The sequence below is a fragment of the Enhydra lutris genome, unplaced genomic scaffold (genome assembly GCF_002288905.1).
Source record: "Enhydra lutris kenyoni isolate GAN:26980312 unplaced genomic scaffold, ASM228890v2 scaffoldscaffold23, whole genome shotgun sequence".
In the NCBI taxonomy this organism is placed as follows: Eukaryota; Metazoa; Chordata; class Mammalia; order Carnivora; family Mustelidae; genus Enhydra; species Enhydra lutris.
Window position 1 is genome coordinate 1,177,195 of NW_019154107.1, and position 20,100 is coordinate 1,197,294.

Here is a 20,100-nt window from a genome sequence, read left to right on the forward strand (position 1 = left end):
AAAACTTTTGTTGTCCTGTTCCCAATTAATCCCTCTCCCGTCTGACATAAAAAGAACAGTATGAAGGCAAATCGAGCATAGAGACTTTAAATGCAATAGCCCTTCCTTTCCTGGGTAGGGGAGTCCTTGAACACTCTAATGCTGGTCTTATTTCCTTATGCAAATATATTAAGAAAGAACAACAGTGTCATGATGCCATCGCACCTAGGCAAAAACCACGAAATTCAAAACGATTTGCTCAACAACCACCATATTCTACAGGTTTTGGAAGGTTGCAGATATTGACCCTGCCCTCAACGAGCTTACAATCTAGTAAGTGATGGTGGCCGGGAAATAAAAAGTTATAGTGAGGGCAAAATGGAGGGAAGGCCAGGACAAGAGACCACACAGGCATACAAAGGAGGGAGGGACGAATGGGAGATGAAATAAGCCATGTTAGAACCAAAAACTTCCTACATAGTCACCTAAAAAACACTGCATCCTTTGGTGAAAAGAGAAGTACATCTCTTCTTTTGACTTGAAGAGAGCTCAAGGTTTACTCCCCTAAAAATCTTGCCTTAATTTCATCCTTTTGGTGAAGTACATGAAATCTATAGTAAATGAGGGGCAAATGCTGATAACACATTAAGCAAAGTGCCAAGGGGAAAAGACTGTGACGTTAAGGAATATTTTGCTGTCCTTGTGAGGTCTAGCTTGGTCAGAAGTATGTATGCAATGCCCGATTGCTATTTTATTTCCATTGTACTTTAGGAGTGCATAATTTTTTTCTTAAGAGAACAAGTTTGGACACAAACTAAAATTAGAACTTGTGTTAGTGCATGTGAAATGGTTTCTGCCAGAACGATCTGGGTGACGTTTGTTGTATAGGTATCATGCTTCAGCTAAGAGATTTGATTCTGCGAACAAACTGAATTTAGGTGCCACAAGGTACCCGACATGTACAATTCTATATTGTTTCACAGCAATGTTACCCACGCCAAAATAGAAATTTCATTTTGAATATACCTGCTTTAGATGGTGGGTAGTAATGCTTTAAATGTTCTCTACAATCCTTGGTCTACTGTTCACTCAGTGTTACCTTCCATCTCTCATCTTTCTCTAAATTTTTGGCACCTTTGTTTCCAGCGATGTGCGTCTTTAGCTGCTCAAGAACCCTGAGAATTTTCTTTCCCATTCTTAGGGCTTATCTGTAATTTCCCCCGAGTACATGGCCACAGGTTATCCTTTAAATCGTGAGTAAAAAAACCTTATAAAGGGTCAAAAAATAAATATTTTAGGCTTTGTGGGCCATATAGTCTCTGTCACAACTACTCGACTCTCCTGTTCATTGTACCAGAAAAGTACCCATAGATAACATGTAAACAAACAGGCATGGCAGTGTCCCAATAAAACTTTATTTACAAAAACAGGCAGTGGGCCATATTTGCCCTGCAGGCCACAGTTTGCCAACCCCTATTTGAAATCAACCAGAAGCCTTTGTTAAGCAAATCGCGTATTCCTACTCTTGCACTAGGTACTTAAAAGTACATCCCTTTATTTGATTTCAAAAGAGTTTGAGGTTGACTCCTCTAAGAAACCTTCCCTCATAAATTACATCCCATCGATAACCACTAGCACCAGCCCTTTTATTTCCCACGCTTCTTAACCATGTCAGAAACACCTGTGTTATCATTTGCCTTTATCAGCATACATGTTTGTGTTAGTTATCTCTTTATCTGCCTTATCTCTCCCCAAACTAGAAGATTCTGAAGGGTGGGCACTGTGTAACATTGTGAGTATATAGCCCCAGACACTTAGTACAACTTCAGGTACCCAGTGCATAAACATCTATTCATTAAGAACAGATTTCATTTTAAAAGGTAGGAGAAAAGAGAAAGAAAACATAAAAACCAGCCATTTGTTTCATTTTACTTTAGTTATAAAAAAGAAAAAAGTCTTGATATTGATAGTAAATCATACCTGATGCATTGAAGGTTTTTACTATAGTGATTTTAGTTTTTTCTGCAAAGAAGCAATTTAAATATTAGAGCAGAACTGTTGCTTGTTTTTAAAAAACAATTTGCCATGAGTAGCATTTTAGTGAAGTGCTAAGAAAATCATACTGTTGACACCTTTTGGCCACTATGGCTCTTCCCGGCAGCAGAATAAAGGGAAATCACATACCCAGATCCTATAGCATTGAAATAGGGTGGGTGTGGGCTTTGGATTCCCATGTTTACCCAGTTCTCTCCCACCCATTACGCACCCCACTGTTTGTGCCATTCTACTGCGGTTTCCACGTGCTGCTGCTAGACAAATTAATGTGGAGTTACACTTCAGATATGTAGAATTAAGCCACTCTCAGGACCTTCAGGTGACAGGTTGCAAAGAAAAGGTGGTTCAGAATAAAACTTAATGGAAACACAAGATCTAAAATACTGCATACTCTATAATCAAGAAAATGTCCTGCTATTTTCTCTAGGAGCTAACATAATATTATCGCTATTACATCCGTAGATATAATTATTCTCAAAGAGGCTGAAACACTCGACTATGGTTGTACAATAACCTCACAGCAGAACCAGGACAGAACTGTTCAAACTGCAGGCTAATAGGAACATGCTCTGAAGAAGCAAACCTTAGAAATGGCTTCCCCAGAGTATGTTGGGTTCATTTCTCAGATAACGGAGAACCAGGTTTAGAAATCCTTGCCCTAAGGATGGCCAATTAGAAGAGGCTGTGATAGGGGCACAGATTTGCAAAGGTCTGTCTGCCTGGGTGAGTGGCAAATTCTGAAAAGAACACAAAGCTCAGATCTTAGAGAAGCACTTAAGAATGATAACGTTACACTACCAGCTTCTGAAACCTCGATTGTGTTATGTGTGACTGATGAGTTCCCGTTTTAGTGTGTGACTGACTCATGGGTAATGGCTGGTGGTAATTACAGACGCTGACAGTATTTTGCATTATCATATAGTATTTGGTTTGCCCTGATACTGTCCTTCCCAGAGCAAACAAAACACATCTATGAAATGAACTTCTGGTTCTAGAAACAAAAGTGCTTTTGGGGAAAAATGTTCAACCTCACTAATCGAGAATGTAAAACAGAACCTACAGAATTGAAAGCTCTGATAATATGTGAAATAGTCTCAGCTCTCAGCAAAGGTACGGTGACACGGATATCCTCATTCACTGCTGACAGGAATGTTGCTGGGTACAAGCTTTCAAGAGGGTAACTGAGCAGTGTATCTATCAAGGAAGGACCTTAAAATACTCGCCAACTGCTAACCCATTACATCCAATCCTTAGAATGCTTCCTACGGAAATCGGGAATGAATGCAAAATGTTCGCATAAGGATGTTCATTGCAACAATTTCTATCAAAAAAGTAGAAACAGCTTTAAGAATGTTCAACATATGGTACACAATGGAATATTATCAAGTCATTAATAGTAATGGACAGCAGAAAATACTTATAATTTAATATGAAATCAAAAGGGCAAAACATAAAAATCTATATGCACTATGACTATTGCGTAAAAGACACACACACACATACTGCATATGTATATATGATCATGAATGGAAATATACCAAATGATTAACAGTAACAGTCTTAGAAAAGTAACATTAGAGATGATTTCTATTTTTTTCACTATATTTTTCTATATTCTCCATTTGTTATGAGCGAAGATAACAAAAATAAGATAACAAAATAATTAAAAACTACACTTTTTTAATGTTATTTTGAATGGAGGGAGTCAAGAAAATGGTAACACCAGAATGACACTATCAAAGTGAAATGAGTAGTAAATCAACAATTGAAGGCATAGGAAGTAGGCAAGGAGACAACATTTAACAACCCAGAAGGCTGACCACACAAGTGAGAAACCCAAGAAGGCAGAGGACGAGCTATTATATTTAGAAAGAACTTGGTATTACCTGTTTTGTTTAAAGTGGATAATACACTCGAAGTAGCATCTGAAATAAAGTAATGAAAATTAAGCCTAATTATTGATACGCTTAACGAACACATGCATCTTCTAGATTCCTTAAACATTTCACTTTTCCCCAAATCCAAGAGAAGCTAGAGAGTTTTGCAAAAGCCAGCTGACACTATCGAATGTATTTGCTGCCCATCCCACCACACACTAACCATTCTCCAAACCCCAGACACAAGTATTCACTTTTTTTTTCTTTAAAGATTTTATTTATTTATTTGACAGAGGGAGAGAGATCACAAGCAGGCAGAGAGGCAGGGGGAAGCAGGCTCCCTGCTGAGCAGAGAGCCCGATGTGGGGCTCGATCCCAGGACCCTGAGATCATGACCCAAGCCGAAGGCAGTGGCTTAACCCACTGAGCCACCCAGGTGCCCCAAGTATTCATTCTTTTAAAATGTGTTTTCCAAACACAGGTGATATGTCTAAAATACAGCAACACTTCTATGATTATTAGATTTAAATAAATTCATTTATGTTGTTTAATATTTTATCCCTTTTATACTCCATTATAGTGCAAGTCCCTAAGGGATATATTTCCAGTTAATACCAACTTTAATATATAGCCCTGCGGATGCCTGATGGTACACTCCTACAAAGCAATCTTTAAGTAGCTCTAGCTTAAAATTAAACTTCTTAAACATTATATTTAACTGACTTTTAGAAAAAAAACTCATTTTGATCTTATTTCCCTTAAAATTCCATTGAAAATCTATTCTAACTGCTATTTCTTTAAATAGAAATCATGGTATCATTTATTATTCTGGATGAAACCTTAAGAGGGAAAGGCACATATTATCACACTTAAAAATCCACATACAATGGATCTAAAAACTACTGCCAAAGCTATTTTGAAGATGTTCTTTCACTTTAAAAAGTAATTAAATGTAGGGGCACCTGGGTGGCTCAGTCAGTTAAGCATCTGCCTTCGGCTCAGGTCATGATCCCAAGGTCCTGGGATCAAGCCCCACACTGGGCTCTCTGCTTAGCGGGGAGCCTGCTTCCTCCTCTCTCTCTCTCTCTTTCTCTCTCTCTCTGCCTACCTCTCTGCTTACTTGTGATTCTGTCTGTCAAATAAATAAAATCTTTAAAAAAAAGGGGTGGGGCGGCCTTTGAACACTCCATGCCGAATCATTGAAGTCACTGGATGTGCTTTCCACATTTAAACAATCTGTCATATAAAATGTGCTGGCATTGTGTTGGAAAGCAAGAGAAATAGGGTACTCAGAATGGGATCAGCATTTCTTCTTTTTCACAGAACAGTTAGCGTGGTGGGGGGCTGGCCTCCCTCCATAAGAATGTTTTCATTTAACCAAGAACTTCAGGGTACTCTCCAGAGTCAACAAATTTGGGGATTTGTTTGATTTGGGGTGTTTTTCCTTCAGCATATTTGAATATGAAAACCTTCAACACCATTCATTATACTTATATTCATATTAAGGGTTATCAATTTTCACTTGCTTCAGAAAAATTCTTACCATTTAGGCTTGTAGTTTCAACCTCTTTTGTCCCGGGGGGGGGGGGAGGAACCAATAAAAGGCATAATTAAATCCAAAACTTAACAAATTGGGCTAAAACTAGGTTTGAATTTTTTTCAAAATCTTGCCTGGAGTACCATTGGTGTAGGGGACAAAACCAACAAAAGACGATTCAACTGCAAGAGGAAAAAACAAAAAATTTTCAAATTAATATTTTGAAACAATTATTTATTGAATTCTAAGGAGTTAAAACTTTTGAGATAGAATTATGAAAAGAAGTAGACAACATGCTATCAGACCAATATGAATCTCCAAGCCCCATAATCTCTCAGAGACTATACACTTAACCAGAGAATTGCAGAGAAAGAACCCCGAGAAATGAAATGAACACAGCTGTCTCATTTACAGACAAAGAACTTGAGACTCATCCCTCAAAGCCTGCTTCTACCTATGGAATATTATGGAAATAAGTTTTGGAACCACAGCAAAATATGTGACATACCACTTCCAAATTTTTTCAGCCAGAGAATTCAAGAAAACATTTTATACTTTGAAAAATTGTCAAACTACAATTATGAAATATATGCGCACATTGGCTCCACTCTGTTTTAGTAATGCCTGGCACTCTTCCCATTGTGAATTGATTTAAAAAACAAAAACCAAAAAACTTTGCTATCAGTACAGTACCACCTAACACATTTTCCTGGAGTTTATTTTAAAATATGGCTGCTATTAAGACAATCAAGTTCTAAATTTCCCATGGAGTAAATACACTTAAGCTAAGAGGTCAATCTACTAAACACATTTTGCATGTTTAAGTATTAAAAAGATCCTATGGCTTGACTTCTACATATACACAGGAAAAGTAAATGCAAACATTTTACAAGTAACACAAGCTCTGCTGCAGGAGGCAGACTGATATATTCAGTGGGTAAGGACAACATTTGGGTGTGTCAAGGCGCTTGGCTGGCCTGTCTTAGACTGCTCATGCGTTGGCTGAAACACACACACCCTGTCTTACATTATTGCTTTCATATTTTGTCATTGACTACATTTTTTTTTAATCACCAAGGATATTTCTTAAGAAATAAGACGGTTTCTGAGCAATAAGATTCAAAGTGTAGGTATGGAATCCTTTGCTGTTGGGACAAAACAAAATAACTGGCCAAAGCTGGTTTTTTAATGAATGAGTATCCGCTCTTCTGAAAGGTGATGAGTGGTGAGAAGAGGCCAGTATGCACAACCCCCTGCTGGTCCCTGGATGTGTTCCGGCTATTCCGTTCCAGTTAGTGTGGCTCTCCCCTGGGGAACCCAGGACCCAGGCTTTGACTGGAACCAGTGGCTGCCTTCAAATCTCCATATCCTCTATTTCCATGCAAACAGGATTTTGCTAAGATATCACCATGATTAAGTCAGATGATGGCTACTGTACTAGGAGAAAAATACAGTGGTTCGTTGCACCCTAGGAACCTTTAACAGCAAGGGGGCAAATTGGCACAGTCCAAAAAGCTTGGGCTTCGGAGGCTTGCAGTCCTGGTTTGAATCTTCACCCCATCCCCTTATCACTCAGAATAATGATCGTTATTACTTCTTGAGGGTTTACTCTGGGCCAGGTGTATAGGTCATCTCCTTTCACCTTCATGACTACTTATGAAGCAGATATTATTATATTCCCCGATTTATACATGAAGCAACTGGGGCCCAGAAAGGTGAAGAAACTTGCCCAAAGTCACACAGCTAAGCAGTGGGATGTGGAGGGTGGTGTCCAAGCTCAAACACAAGTAGTTTGCTTCCACAGAATGTGTGAACATGAGCAAGTTCTATCCTCTCTGACCCTTAGTTTCCTCGTCTAGAATGTGGATATAGTAATTCCTATACTGCAAGACTGGAAGCTGAACGAGATGTCTGGAGACTCCTAAGCATGTGGTATGTCCACAAGAAGTTAACAGCTATTGTTACTAATTTCATTTAAATGAATTAACAGCAGAAGCTCATTTTGATACAACTAAGGATACAATGTGAATTGACTGGCTCCTTACCGTAAAAGATTGTTCTACGATATATGGTGTACCAGAAAGAACGCAGAAGGAGGAGGCAAAAAAGCCACGTGCTGCCTGTGCTTGATGGGGGCAGGGAGTTGTGTGACCTTGGGTAAGTTACTGGGGCTTCACTATCCCATCGGCTCTCACCGTATGGGGCTAGACCACTTTATCCCTGACTTCCGGTTCTGATTCCAGCTAGCAGTCGTGAATGTGGGTTCTAGTCCTGGTTCCTGCCAACAGGGTCCTAGTGAAAAATTTCTCTTGATTGCCTTCCCATTCTCAGGAGGGCTAAGCCCTCAGAAATCCTTTGAAAAGTATTTGTTCAGAAGTGACTGGGGAAATATATTGAAGAGAACATCTCATGCCTCAAATATACAGGAACACTGGGCAGGTTTATGTTCTTAATACTCTACGGGAGACCTATGAACGAGAATACTAAAAATAACGTTGAAGAACTTAAGCAGTCCCCCAAACGAAAACCCACAATTTATTCCTCAGCTTCGTCCATAAATGTGGGGGCACCAATTTGCCTGTCCTCTTGTCTGTGTGTACTATTGACTTTTCAGGTGTAGGTTTAGTGACAGAATTAAATCAACCTGCGTGGAGAAAAGCAATTTTGCTGTACCTGACCTCATGCCCTATTGCGTGAGGAACATTGAGACTATTTTCCTGAAATTCCCCAAAGCCATGAAATAACAGTCTTACCAGATGGTGATAACAGACTGGAATTATCGGCATTCTCTGTTGAGGAAAAAGGTGATTTAAAGTTAGTTTAGTTTGTGCATGAATTTGTAGATGAACAGCTTTAACAGGAGCAAATGGAAAATGAATCGCAAATAGCTACCAAAAGAGGGCACTGTATGACCTTACAATTATTTCCAACGGCCTGTCGTCAGTACTTCTCGACTCAATTCTCTCCAGACACATCTCTGGTGAAGCAATTCTTCCAATTTAACCTGTGACAGTGCTCTCTGTATTCTGTCATATAATGATTTAGTATATTTGAAACTGAAAATGATGACTGAGAACTTCAGTTGTTGGCTGGTATTCATTAAAATTTGTAAAAGTAAAGGGGCGTCCGGATGGTTCAGTCACTGAAGCGTCAAACTATGTTTCCACTCAGGTCATGATCTCAGGGTAGTGGGATCAATCCCAACCCCCTCAGCGGGGAGTCCGCTTAAGATGCTCTCTCTCCCTCTCCCTCTGCTCCTCCCCTCTTGGGCTCTCCGTCTCTCTAAAACAAAAAAAGTTTAAAAAAAAATCTTTTTCGAGGGGCACCTCGGTGGCTCAGTGGGTTAAAGCCTCTGCCTTCAGCTCAGGTCATGATCTCTCTCGGGGTCCTAGGATCGAGCCCCGTATCCGGCTCTCTGCTCGGCGGGGAGCCTGCTTCCTCCTCTCTCTCTCTGCCTGCCTCTCTGCCTACCTGTGATCTCTATCTGTCAAATAAATAAATAAAATCTTTAAAAAAAAATCTTTTTTGAAAAACAATTTGTGAAAGTAAAGGTATAGGGGCACCTGGGTGGCTCGGTGGGTTAAAGCCTCTGCCTTCGGCTCGGGTCATGATTCCAGGGTCCTGGGATCGAGCCCCGCATCAGGCTCTCTGCTCAGCAGGGAGCCTGCTTCCTCCCCTCTCTCTGCCTGCCTCTCTGCCTACTTGTGATCTCTGTCTGTCAAATAAATAAATAAAATCTTTAAAAAAAAAAAGTAAAGGTATATATATGCATAAATGAAACTTCCATTAACTGTGCTTCCTTTTTTTTTTTTTTAAAGATTTTTATTTACTTATTTGACAGACAGAGATCACAGGCAGGCAGAGAGGCAGGCAGAGAGAGGAAGGGAAGCAGGCTCCCTGCTAAGCAGAGAGCCCGATGCGGGGCTCGATCCCAGGACCCTGGGACCATGACCCGAGCCGAAGGCAGAGGCTTTAACCCGCCGAGCCACCCAGGCGCCCCTAACTGTGCTTCCTTGTATGCCTATCTGCACAGCCTTCCTGTTACACCTAGCAAGCCGCTACTTCTTTCTTAGGAGTTAAACCCCATCAGATGCCTCTGGGTTTATAAACTACAAGAACTGCTGTTATCTACTTTCAGAGGATGCTCAGATCCCTTAAAAGGAATTCTATTTTTTCCTCTCTGAAAAACAACACACACTTACTAGCACAACCCGAGATAAATTACAGATAATAAACAAAAAAGAAAATTAAAACCACCTATAATTTCACCACCCAAATTTAAATGACACTAATATTTTGGCATATATGCTTTGCTCTATGTTTATATGTATATCTACTTACGTATATAGATTTATGGATATATGTGTATATATGTGTATATATATGTGTTTATATGTATGAGAAAGTTCATATCACATCAACAATTTGTATCCCAATTTTTCTCATGACAGTATATCCCGAACATTCTTCTCTATCATTAAACAATTTTCCACAATACTTAACTTGTGGTCACTGTATAGCATTTTAGTGATTGGATATACCATTAATTTATACCACAAATTTCATTTTAGTGGTACAGTTTTCCATGATTATCAATAATGTTGTAATAAATACTTTTGGCTAGGGGCACCCGGGTGGCTCAGTGGGTTAAGTCTCTGCCTTCAGCTCAGGTCATGACCCCAGGGTGCTGGGATTGAGCCCCGAATCGGGCTCTCTGCTTGGCGGGGAGTCTGTTTCTCCCTCTCCCACTCCCCCTGCTTGTGTTCCCTCTCTTGCTGTGCTTTCCTCTGTCAAATAAATAAATAAAATCTTTAAAAAATATATTTTTGGCTAAATTTTTGCAATACATACTTGGCTGAATCCCTCAGAAATTCCTTGATTTTATATGTTAATAAAAAATTTAAAAATTAAAAAAAAAATAAATTCCTTGATTTTGGCTGCCAAAATGCCCTACAGAAAACAAACCAATTTAGACAGCTCTCTGCAGCCATGAATGCTACTCTCCCGAACTCTCATCCATATGTGGTATTACCTTGAAAGTTTTAAATTTTTTTAATTACAGAGGGAGGAAAGATTATTTCTATAGAGGTATCTTGAAATACAATTTTAAAAATAATATGTATGTTTGGGGGATGCTGGGGTGGCTCACTAGGCTGGGCGTCTGACTCTTGATTTCGTCTCGGGTCAGGATCTTGGAGTTGTGGGATCAAGCCCCATGCCCGCTCAGTAGAGAGACTGGTTGAGATCTCTCTCCTTGTCCCTCTGCCCCGCTCAAAAGTGCTCTCGCTAAGAGAAATAAATTGATCTTTAAAAAAGGGGCGGGGCGCCTGGGTGGCTCAGTGGGTTAAGCATCTGTCTTCAGCTCAGGTCATGATCCCAGGGTGCTGGGATCAAGCCCCGCATTGGGCTCTCTGCTCAGCAGGGAGCCTGCTTCCTGCCCGCCCCCCACCCCCACCTGCCTCTCTGCCTGTGATCTCTGTCAAATAAATAAATAAAATCTTAAAAAAAAAAAAAAGAATACATATGTTTGGAAACTAAAATTGCACAGTGAAACATACCCGGTAGGCTCCACAAGCCTATTTTTCCAAAGTGGTGGTAGGGTACTGGGATCATTAAAACACAATTCGGCTTAAAAGCAAGACCGATTGAGTGTTCAAGTTCCCAACTGCACTGCAGCCAACAAGGCAAATGTATGCAGAGTGGTTAGTGCCTCGATGCCCCAAATTAATTGGAAGCGCCTCCTCTTAGTTCTCTGTCCTTCAGTATCTCCCTCAGGCTACTTTAATATTCCACCAATTAAAGAGTCAGTCGAGGGGCACCTGGGTGGCTCAGTGGGTTAAAGCCTCTGCCTTCGGCTCGGTTCATGGTCCCAGGGTCCTGGGATCGAGCCCCGCATCGGGCTCTCTGCTCCGCGGGGAGCCTGCTTCCTCCTCTCTCTCTCTGCCTGCCTCTCTGCCTACTTGTGATCTCTCTCTGTCAAATAAATAAATTAAATCTTTAAACAGTCTGTCAAGTTAACAGGAGCTTAATTTTTTAAATACTCTTGGGAGCACTAAGGGAAAATCACTTGTTCACACCTTGGTATGAATTACCTCCAGTTGGCTGAATTCTTCTGATCGTGTAGTAAAGACCTACCATACCGGGCCATGCTGAAAAGTACTGGGAAGAATCAACATTCAGTATGGGCTCCTCTGAGAACGACACTTACCAGTGTGGGCAGGGGAGGTGGAGTGGGCCGGGAATGTGGCACGGGCCAGGAAGAGCATGAGGGCACTGAGAAGAGTTCGGTAACAGGAAAGCAGGGTGGAGAGTGATGTCTGAGGCCAGCAGAGGCTTATACTGCTGCCTCTACAATTTTGCCCAGGGGCTGACCATAGCTGCCAATGGTTCCAGCCTCCTTCACTGCCAAATCCCCTGACCCGTAGGCAGAGCTGGCCTCTTCCATCTTGGAACCGTGCAGGGCTCCCAGCAACGATCTACACTGATGAAGGGAGGAAATCTGGCTAATAAAAGCCAGAGATTTTTAAACTGTTATTGTCCTTTTTTTTTTTTCTTTTAGCATTTTTTTTTTCTTCTAGGGGTCTGATTGCTTAGTGACTAACATTTTATTCACTTTTTTCTGTCTCTCATTACAATCCTCCACATCACGCCTTCTAGTCCAAAATAGAGACGCCCCCATAGGCCTTGCATTTTCCTGACTATCAGCCTGTTTCTCTTGGGCTCTCTCCTAACTCACTTCCCATTTGTTACAACCAAAGAGGCGGTCGTCATTTCCACTGAGTCATATACTTGAGCTCCATGCCATTCTTAGGAGACAAAACATTTCCATTGTTACAAGGATTCATAAACAAAGAAAAGAAAAACATTTAAATTTTTCAGATTTTCCTTTGGAAACTTACAAAGAGCACATTTTAAAGCATTATTCATTTATTAAGCTCTCATTTTAAGTCAATAAATAAGATTCTTGGGGGCGCCTGGGCGGCTCATCAGTCGAATGTCCCACTCTTGGTGTCTGCTTAGGTCATGATCCCAGTGTTGTGGGATCAGTTGGGGCTCCACGCTCAGTGGGGAGTCTTCTTGAATTTCTCTCTCCCTTGCCCTCTTCGCCTCCCCACCGTGCTCCCTCTCTCTCTCAAATAAATAAATCTTTTTTTAATTAATAAATAAAATTATTATGATCTGTCTATAAAATTTACTCAGTATGACTCTAGTGATTTTTTTTAAACCAAGTGCATATATTCCAATTATGATGTCCATGCATATGCTTACAATGAAAGCCAAAGACAGGAACTGGAATCTCAAGAAACCGAACCCCTCAGTAGTCTATTACCCTCCGTCACCTCCCTGGCACTTTCTTTCCTCAACCCCAATCCCATGAGGCCAAGTGTGTTCTAAGCACTGCCAAGTGAATGCCTTATTGTCTTTGCCTCTCCAACTCCATATATCTCAGAACTCCTTTATCACCAGGCATCATTTCCATACCTTTTGAGTTCTTGAATTTGATGGTGTTACTGGTAACATCTGCCAAATAATTTAAGATGGAAATCTCAGTGTATTAGCTTCCTGTTGCTGCTGTAACATATTACCATGAGCTTAGTGGTTTAAGACAACACAAATGTGTGATGTTCAAGTTCTGTGTCAGGAGTCTAATATGGGTCTCACCAGATGAAAATCAAGGTATCAACAGGCTGCATTCCTTTCTGGGGGCTCTAGGAGGGACTGAGTCCTGCTTATCTGGGTCACTACAGAATTCAGTTCCTTGCAGTTGTAGGACCAAGGTAACTCATTTACTTGCTGGCTGGAAATTGAGAGCCATTCCCAGATTCTAGAAGCTACCCACATTTCTTTGATCATGCCTCATTCTTCCATCTTCAAAGACAGCAACAGTGGAATGGGGTGGAAGGGGAGACTCCTTCATCTGGGGCATCCTTCTCACTCACTCCTCTGCCTTCTTCTTCCACTTTTAAGAACTCCCAGGATTAGATCCTACCCACCCAGGTAATCCATGATAATCTCACACTACTTAACTTCCATCACACCTGCAAAGTCCCTTTTGTTATGTAAGGTAAGGTATTTGCAGATCCTAGGCATTAGGACAGGGACATCATGGAGGAGCCATTATTCTTCCTATCATACTCAGAAATCCAACTGTTTTTTTAATTATTATTATAGAAAATATGCAGGGTACCTGGGTGGCACAGGTGGTTAGGCAACTGCCTTTGGCTCAGGTCATGATCCTAGAGTCCTGGAATCAAGTCCTGCATAGGGCTCCCAGCTCCACAGGGAGTCTGCTTCTCCCTCTGACCTTCTCCTCTCTCACGCTCTCCCTCACTGTCTCTCTCTTAAATAAATAAATAAAATTAAAAAAAAAAAGAAAAGAAAATATGTAGGGCACCTGGGTGGCTCAGTCGTTAAGCATCTGCCATGATTCCAGGGTCCTGGGATGGAGCCCCGCATTGGGCTCCCTGCTCAGAGGGAAGCCTGCTTCTCCCTCTCCCACTCCCCCGGCTTGTGTTCCCTCTCTTGCTGTCTCTCTCTCTCTCTCTGTCAAATAAATAAATAAAATCTTTTTTTAAAAAGAAAGTATGAGCTGCAAGAAACCACCCTCTATGGGGGGGAAAAATCCCCCAGGTGAAGGGCCTGGAAACCTAGAGTTCGTCTCAGCGGTAAAGCTGAGTGTATAAATCACGCGCTCACTCTTGGATCCTTACCTGACTCCTCCCCCCCCCCCGTAACATGGGGCTATTGCAAGGGACTAAAGTGAGATGGTGTCCATGTGATAAGCAGTGGCTGGTGCTTCCTATGAGCCAGCCTTAATGCCTCAATATGCACTTATTATTTAATGAGCCTACGACTCCATGAGATACGTGAATTCATCACCATCAGTCCATTTGAGTGCTTGAGAAACAGTCTGGGCAAGGTGCCCTGGGCCCCTTCAGCAACTCACTGTACAGCTGACATTTGAACGCAGCCAGTCCAATTGCAGAGCCAACCCTGCTTCTCTATTCTATCCTGCTTCCAAACACAAACTCTCTTGACCATAAATTAGTTTATAAATGTAGGGTATTATTAATATTCCCTAATTGCTCTCTTATCTGCCCCTTCTTCCCATGGCTGTTGTCCCCTTCTAAGGCCAGGCCTTGATCACCTCATATGTGAGTGAAATATTAGAACTCCAGAATCTTCTCATTGGAAAGGATCTTTAATGTTCTTGACATTCACCTTCTTGCCCATTGCAGTAATCCATTCAACACATGCATACCACTGGCTCACGATTCCAGTTTAGCTGCCAGGCAAGCTCTATCCCACTGGCCAGGCAAGTGGAAATCACACTAAATTTTTTGAAAGTTTGAATTACTTACCAACATTTAGAAATCAGGTGATTTCAAATGGAATTCCAAATTTTCACCTCTTCCAAATTGGGAGTTTTAGAAGATAACCTCCTTGGGTCAGCTCTCTGGCCCCTTAGAGCATGCTCTGGCCACAAAAGTCAGTGGAGGTGGCTCTCTCCTTTTTATCTTAAGGTTTATTCCTTGACTACAGCACTCACTGCTACTTGTCGGACACACACTATAGGGCACTGTTATTTAACTCTTCTACTGTATATCTCATTTTCCCAGCTAGACGCTAAGCGGCTTGATGCTTTATTATCCTCTAGGAATCCGACAGTCCAGGGCCCTGAATCTGGTAGATGTTCAAAAATATTTTGGGACTGGGGCACCTGGGTGACTCAGTCACCGAAGCATCTGCTGGAGTCAGGCTCTCTGCTCGGCGGGGAGTCTGCTTCTCCCTCTGACTCTCCCCGCTCTCAAGCTCTCGCTCTCTCTCTCAAATAAATAAAATCTTTTAAAAAAATATTTTCAGGGACGCCTGGGTGGCTCAGTTGGTTAAGCGGCTGCCTTCGGCTCAGGTCATGATCCCAGTGTCCTGGGATCGGGTCCCGCATCGGGCTCCTTGCTCGGCAGGGAGCCTGCTTCTCCCTCTGCCTCCATCTTCCTGTTCTCTCTCGCTCGCCCTCTCTCTCTCTCTCTAACAAATAAGTAAATAAAATCTTAAAAAAAAATATTTTCAGACTGACTGATGACATCATTAAGGAGTCTCCCTCAGTCAGGGATCAGTCTGGAACCCATGAGTGGTAGGTAGTACAACAGCAGGAATTTAACATAAATAGTGCAAGGAGTCAGGACCCTGGGGTACAAGTCACAGCAGAGGAAAGACAGGGAATGGATCTGAGAGCCATGAGGCAGAGTCTATGAAGGAAAGACTTCAAAGTATTTCTTGGACAATTGTTATTCAGAATCTGAAGTTTGGAATAGTAATCATAATTACCAATCACAGCAGACAGATCTTACAAATGTGTGCTAAAATGGCCATTCAAATACATATCATGAACAACATAAAAAATTCAATGACCCTGAGCTTTCACTGCCTACAACAATGACCTCAGTTACATACCCTTTATTGGCTTTTCTATTTCTTCTAATGCCTTCTTCCTGTTCCTTCACTCCTGATTCCTGAAATCACCTTCCCAGCAAACGACCTGCATACAAGTCAGGTGAGGTCACGGCTGACCATTTCTGATGTTTTCATTCTTCTGCCCACTCTTGGATGCCGTGGGGGCCTGTACAACTTAAAATGGGAGGCAGCTGCTTGTCTCAGACCTGTGACTACAGGAACACGAATGAAGATTTCCTTCCAACACACGTGCCCCAAGTTGAATGGGAAAGATTAAGGCTTAATCTCTGATTAGTGCATCTGAAACAGATACAACCAGCCCCCTCCTTGCAGGAATATTCTAGACCCAGCTGAAACTTGTAATCTGGTGGCCTTCCTTCCCTGGATTGAATTACTATTCCATGGAGAGATGATTCAAAACTAGGCGCCACGCCTAGGCACTCCTATATGGGAACCCCAAACAAAACAATATTGTTTTGTTATTACATTGGCTCTTCAGGGCTTGGAACAACAGATACTCTTCCAAGAACTGTATTTTCAGATTTTACTACATAACCAACAAAATGAACGAAAACATTTCTCCTTTGGCACAGCCCGAAGTGTTTACTCAAGCTGTGACCATCTCACGTCACGCTGCTCAGGAAGGTCTCTGACATACATTTTTATTAAACGATTAATAATGACATTATTAATCATTAGAGAAGACTTCAGCTGCGAGCTGGTGGAACTTCCCCAAGTGCAAACAATCAGCAGTTCTTGGTGGGCCTTGGCCTTTAGTGAACGCTTCTGAGACGGACAGTACACCCTTGCTTCTTCACAGAGTCTCCCCACATTCCCATGGAACAGATGCCCTTCTAGCCAGACCTCATCTCTGACTCTGACTGTCCCCTCACTCAGCCACAGGGCACTCCCTGCTATTCTGCCAACACACGGGCCATATCCACACTTCGCACTTACTGTTCCCTCCGCCTGGAACACTTGTCCTCCCAGGAGCCCCCTGGTTTGTGCCCTGGTGCTTCCTTGGAATTGTGCTCATCAGCTTTGCTGAGAAGCTGATCCAGACCACTCAATTTAAAATCCCCACATTTTTCCCCGTTTGCCTGACCCTTCCAATCTCTTTCTCGTTCCATCTAACGAGTATGTACACATTTATGTATGCGTGTGTTTTTCTATTTGTGCACACTCACATAGGCGGCGCTAAGAGTGGGCATCTCCTAATATTTTGTGCTCCAGACCCTTCACTTGCCTCATCGTAGTCCCAGGCCTGTGTAATTGGTTAAGACTTTTTTTTAGCCTCCGAAAGCCGATGTTCACTCCCCTGGGGGCAATACTGTCCCGGGAGAGAATGCATGTTCAACGCTTATCTCCACTTATTCCCAGGAGAGATGTGGCTTAAGGAAAGCAACATTTGCTTGGCTGCCCTTCTCCTGATTCCCACTCCCGCCTAGGGTAATTCTACTGTGAGCAGTTGACATACTCTTTTGCGCCAAAGCAACTCTAATTTATGGGTTAGCAAGAGTTTCTTGTAGTTTTAAGTGCAGAAGTACCTGGAAATGCAGGGTGGGGGCGCTACTGGCTAGGGTACAGAGTTTTTTCTAGTCTCCTCTAAATTTTTTTTTTTTATGACTTCGCTTATTTATTTGACGGAGGTGTGGGGTGTTGAAAGAGAGCACAAGTGGGGGAGCAGCAGAGGGAGAGGGAGAAGCAGACTCCCTGCTGAGCAGGGACCCCCCCCCCCCACAACCCCCAACTTGAGACTCAATCCCAGGACCCTGAGATCACGACCCAAGCCAAAGGAAGATGCTTAGCCAACCAAGCCACCCAGGCGCCCCTAGTCTCCTTTAGATCACACCACTCTATGCCAGCTCACAATCGAGCAGTGATCCACTTAGCATCTTGGTTTATGTTCTCTGGGGGTACAGAGGCTAAAATAAGGACTTGGGTGCAAAACACCCTCCCCACTCTCCCCAGCCCCTACCACAGAATGATATGTATCGTTTTACACAGCTCTGAAATAAACACCGCGGCCGGAGAGGAGGCTGCTGCAGCAGACTGGCCAGGCAGGATGCGATGAGGACCTGAACTTGTGCTTGGGAAGCTGGCATGAAAAGAGGTTCAACAGACATTCTAAGGTAAGACGAGAGGATGGGGGGGTTCCCCTGGATGTCGGGGTGTGGGGGAAACAGGAGTCAACTCCAGTAGTCCATGTGACTTTGCCCTGAATCCCTCAGGTGTGGTAAGTAGGTCATGAACGAACATAGACTGTGAAGCCCAGACAACCTAAGTCCAAAGACACCACTTGTTAATTCCGCACAACTTTTGTAATCTACCACTACGTAACTCTGGACAACATCATTAACCCACCCGCACTTCAGCTTCCCCTCTGGAAAACAGGGATGATGGCAATAATCACAATAGGACATACTTCATCGGTATGTATGAGGAGAGCACACAGAAAACCCTGCTCATGTCTGTAATTAACAGGATTGTGCTCTCTGTTCCTCGTTTTCCTAGTGACCTTTCTACAAATGGTTTCTCCTTTCTATTGAACAAGAGCTCCGCTTCACTTTCTTTCCGTTTTCTACCCTTTGCTTCTGATTATCAAATACCCTTGGAATCTCTTTGGAAATGTAAGGAAAGAAGCAGAAGTCAAAGGGTTTCAGGAGATCAGGTGACTGTATCTTTGGTTTCTTAAGTTCTTTTTAAAGATTTTATTTATTTGACAGAGAGAAATCACAAGTAGGCAGAGAGGCAGGCAGAGAGAGGAGGAAGCAGGCTCCCCGCTGAGCAGAGAGCCCGACGTTGGGGCTCGATCCCAGGACCCCAAGATCATGACTTGAGCCAAAGGCAGAGGCTTTAACCCACTGAGCCACCCAGGCGCCCCGGTTTCTTAAGTTCTTGCACAAAGTCTAGACCCTGCACAGTTTCAGGCCCAAAGTGAAGGGCACATCCAATCGTGATGTTATTAGAGTGCCCTCTAGTGGGATGCCCGGTCTCCCCAGGGGTCACTGACAGGCTTCTAAAAATTAACATTAGTTTCTTTTCTAATTATAACAATAATAATGTGGGTTTATGTGGAGAAAATTCTAAACCACAGAAAAGTGGAAAGAAAAACTTTTTAAAAATACTCATACTCGGGGCGCCTGGGTGGCTCAGTGAGTTAAGCCTCTGCCTTGGGCTCAGGTCATGGTCCCAGGGTCCTGGGATCCAGCCCCGCATTTGGGCTCTCTGCTCAGCAGGGAGCCTGCTTCCTCCTCTCTCTGCCTGCCTGTCTGCCTACTTGTGATCTCTCTCTCTCTCTGTCAAATAAATAAAATAAAATCTTAAAAAAAAATACTCATACTCTTTCTACTCAAAGATAATGTTGGCTGGCTGTAAGGCTCTTCAGAATATCTTCGGGCCAGCTGCAGAACAGAAACAATTAAAGAGAGCCTTGGGAGATGTTAGCATCATGTTTTACTTAGAACTATTAACAGATACAAAATTGAGCTCGTTAGCGTTCCAGTATGTGCGGTGTCTCAGTAATGGAGCATCATGACGAGGCTAAGCTGCAATTCCCAGAATCCCCTTTTCTATAGGTTTCTGGAGAGTGTAGCTCATGAGAGCGCTTCCTGTGGGACACGTGGACAGAAGCGGAGCAGCAGGTGCCTCCCTGCATCCGTGTGAGGGCGCTGCCAGCCTGCAACTGCTCCAGCCGCCCCCCACCCCCCACATCCGCTTCAGCTTCTTCAACTCCCGGGTGGGGTGGACATTTAATTTTGTGCTAAGGGCCCAGCTTCTGCGGGACAACCATACCACCAAGGTCACAGGTAACAAGAACGGATGTGAGTTTCAGTCTGTTTCGTGACTACAACTCACGCCCATGGGTTCCAACCTGTTCCCGTTGTCACCCTTCTTCTTGCCTCCCTGCTGCCCACCCATCATACATGGCAAGTTCTGGCACCAGATGTGAAGACAACAGCTTTACAGAGGCCGCTCAGCCAGCTCCCGTGGTTGTATAAGGTCAAATCCCTGTGATAAATTCCTTAGAGAGAGAGAGAGAGTGTGTGTGTGTATGTGTGTGTGTGTCCCTCCCTAGTGACTCTCCTCCTGTGACTGAACCGTGACTTACTCCATATAAAGGAGAAAAATTCCGAAGCAATTAGAACAAATGGTCTAAGCTGCACTGTTCACTACCATAGCCACTAGCCACACGTG

The 20,100-nt window shown here is 42.8% G+C and overlaps 1 protein-coding gene across 2 annotated transcripts in view; it reads right to left on the reverse strand.

Moving 5' to 3' along the window:
• LOC111150411 (adhesion G protein-coupled receptor G2) overlaps positions 1-20,100 on the reverse strand; it is an 86,377-nt gene that overhangs the window by 38,622 nt on the left and 27,655 nt on the right. Inside the window, exons 3-7 of one of the 2 annotated variants that reach the window (XM_022507831.1) lie at positions 8,202-8,237; positions 5,592-5,630; positions 5,455-5,478; positions 3,921-3,959; positions 1,960-2,001 (exon numbers count right to left, since the gene is read on the reverse strand). In XM_022507831.1, coding sequence (XP_022363539.1) covers positions 1,960-2,001; positions 3,921-3,959; positions 5,455-5,478; positions 5,592-5,630; positions 8,202-8,237 — 180 coding nt within the window. The remainder of the gene's footprint in view (positions 1-1,959; positions 2,002-3,920; positions 3,960-5,454; positions 5,479-5,591; positions 5,631-8,201; positions 8,238-20,100) is intronic. The other variant, XM_022507832.1, reaches the window with a different exon arrangement.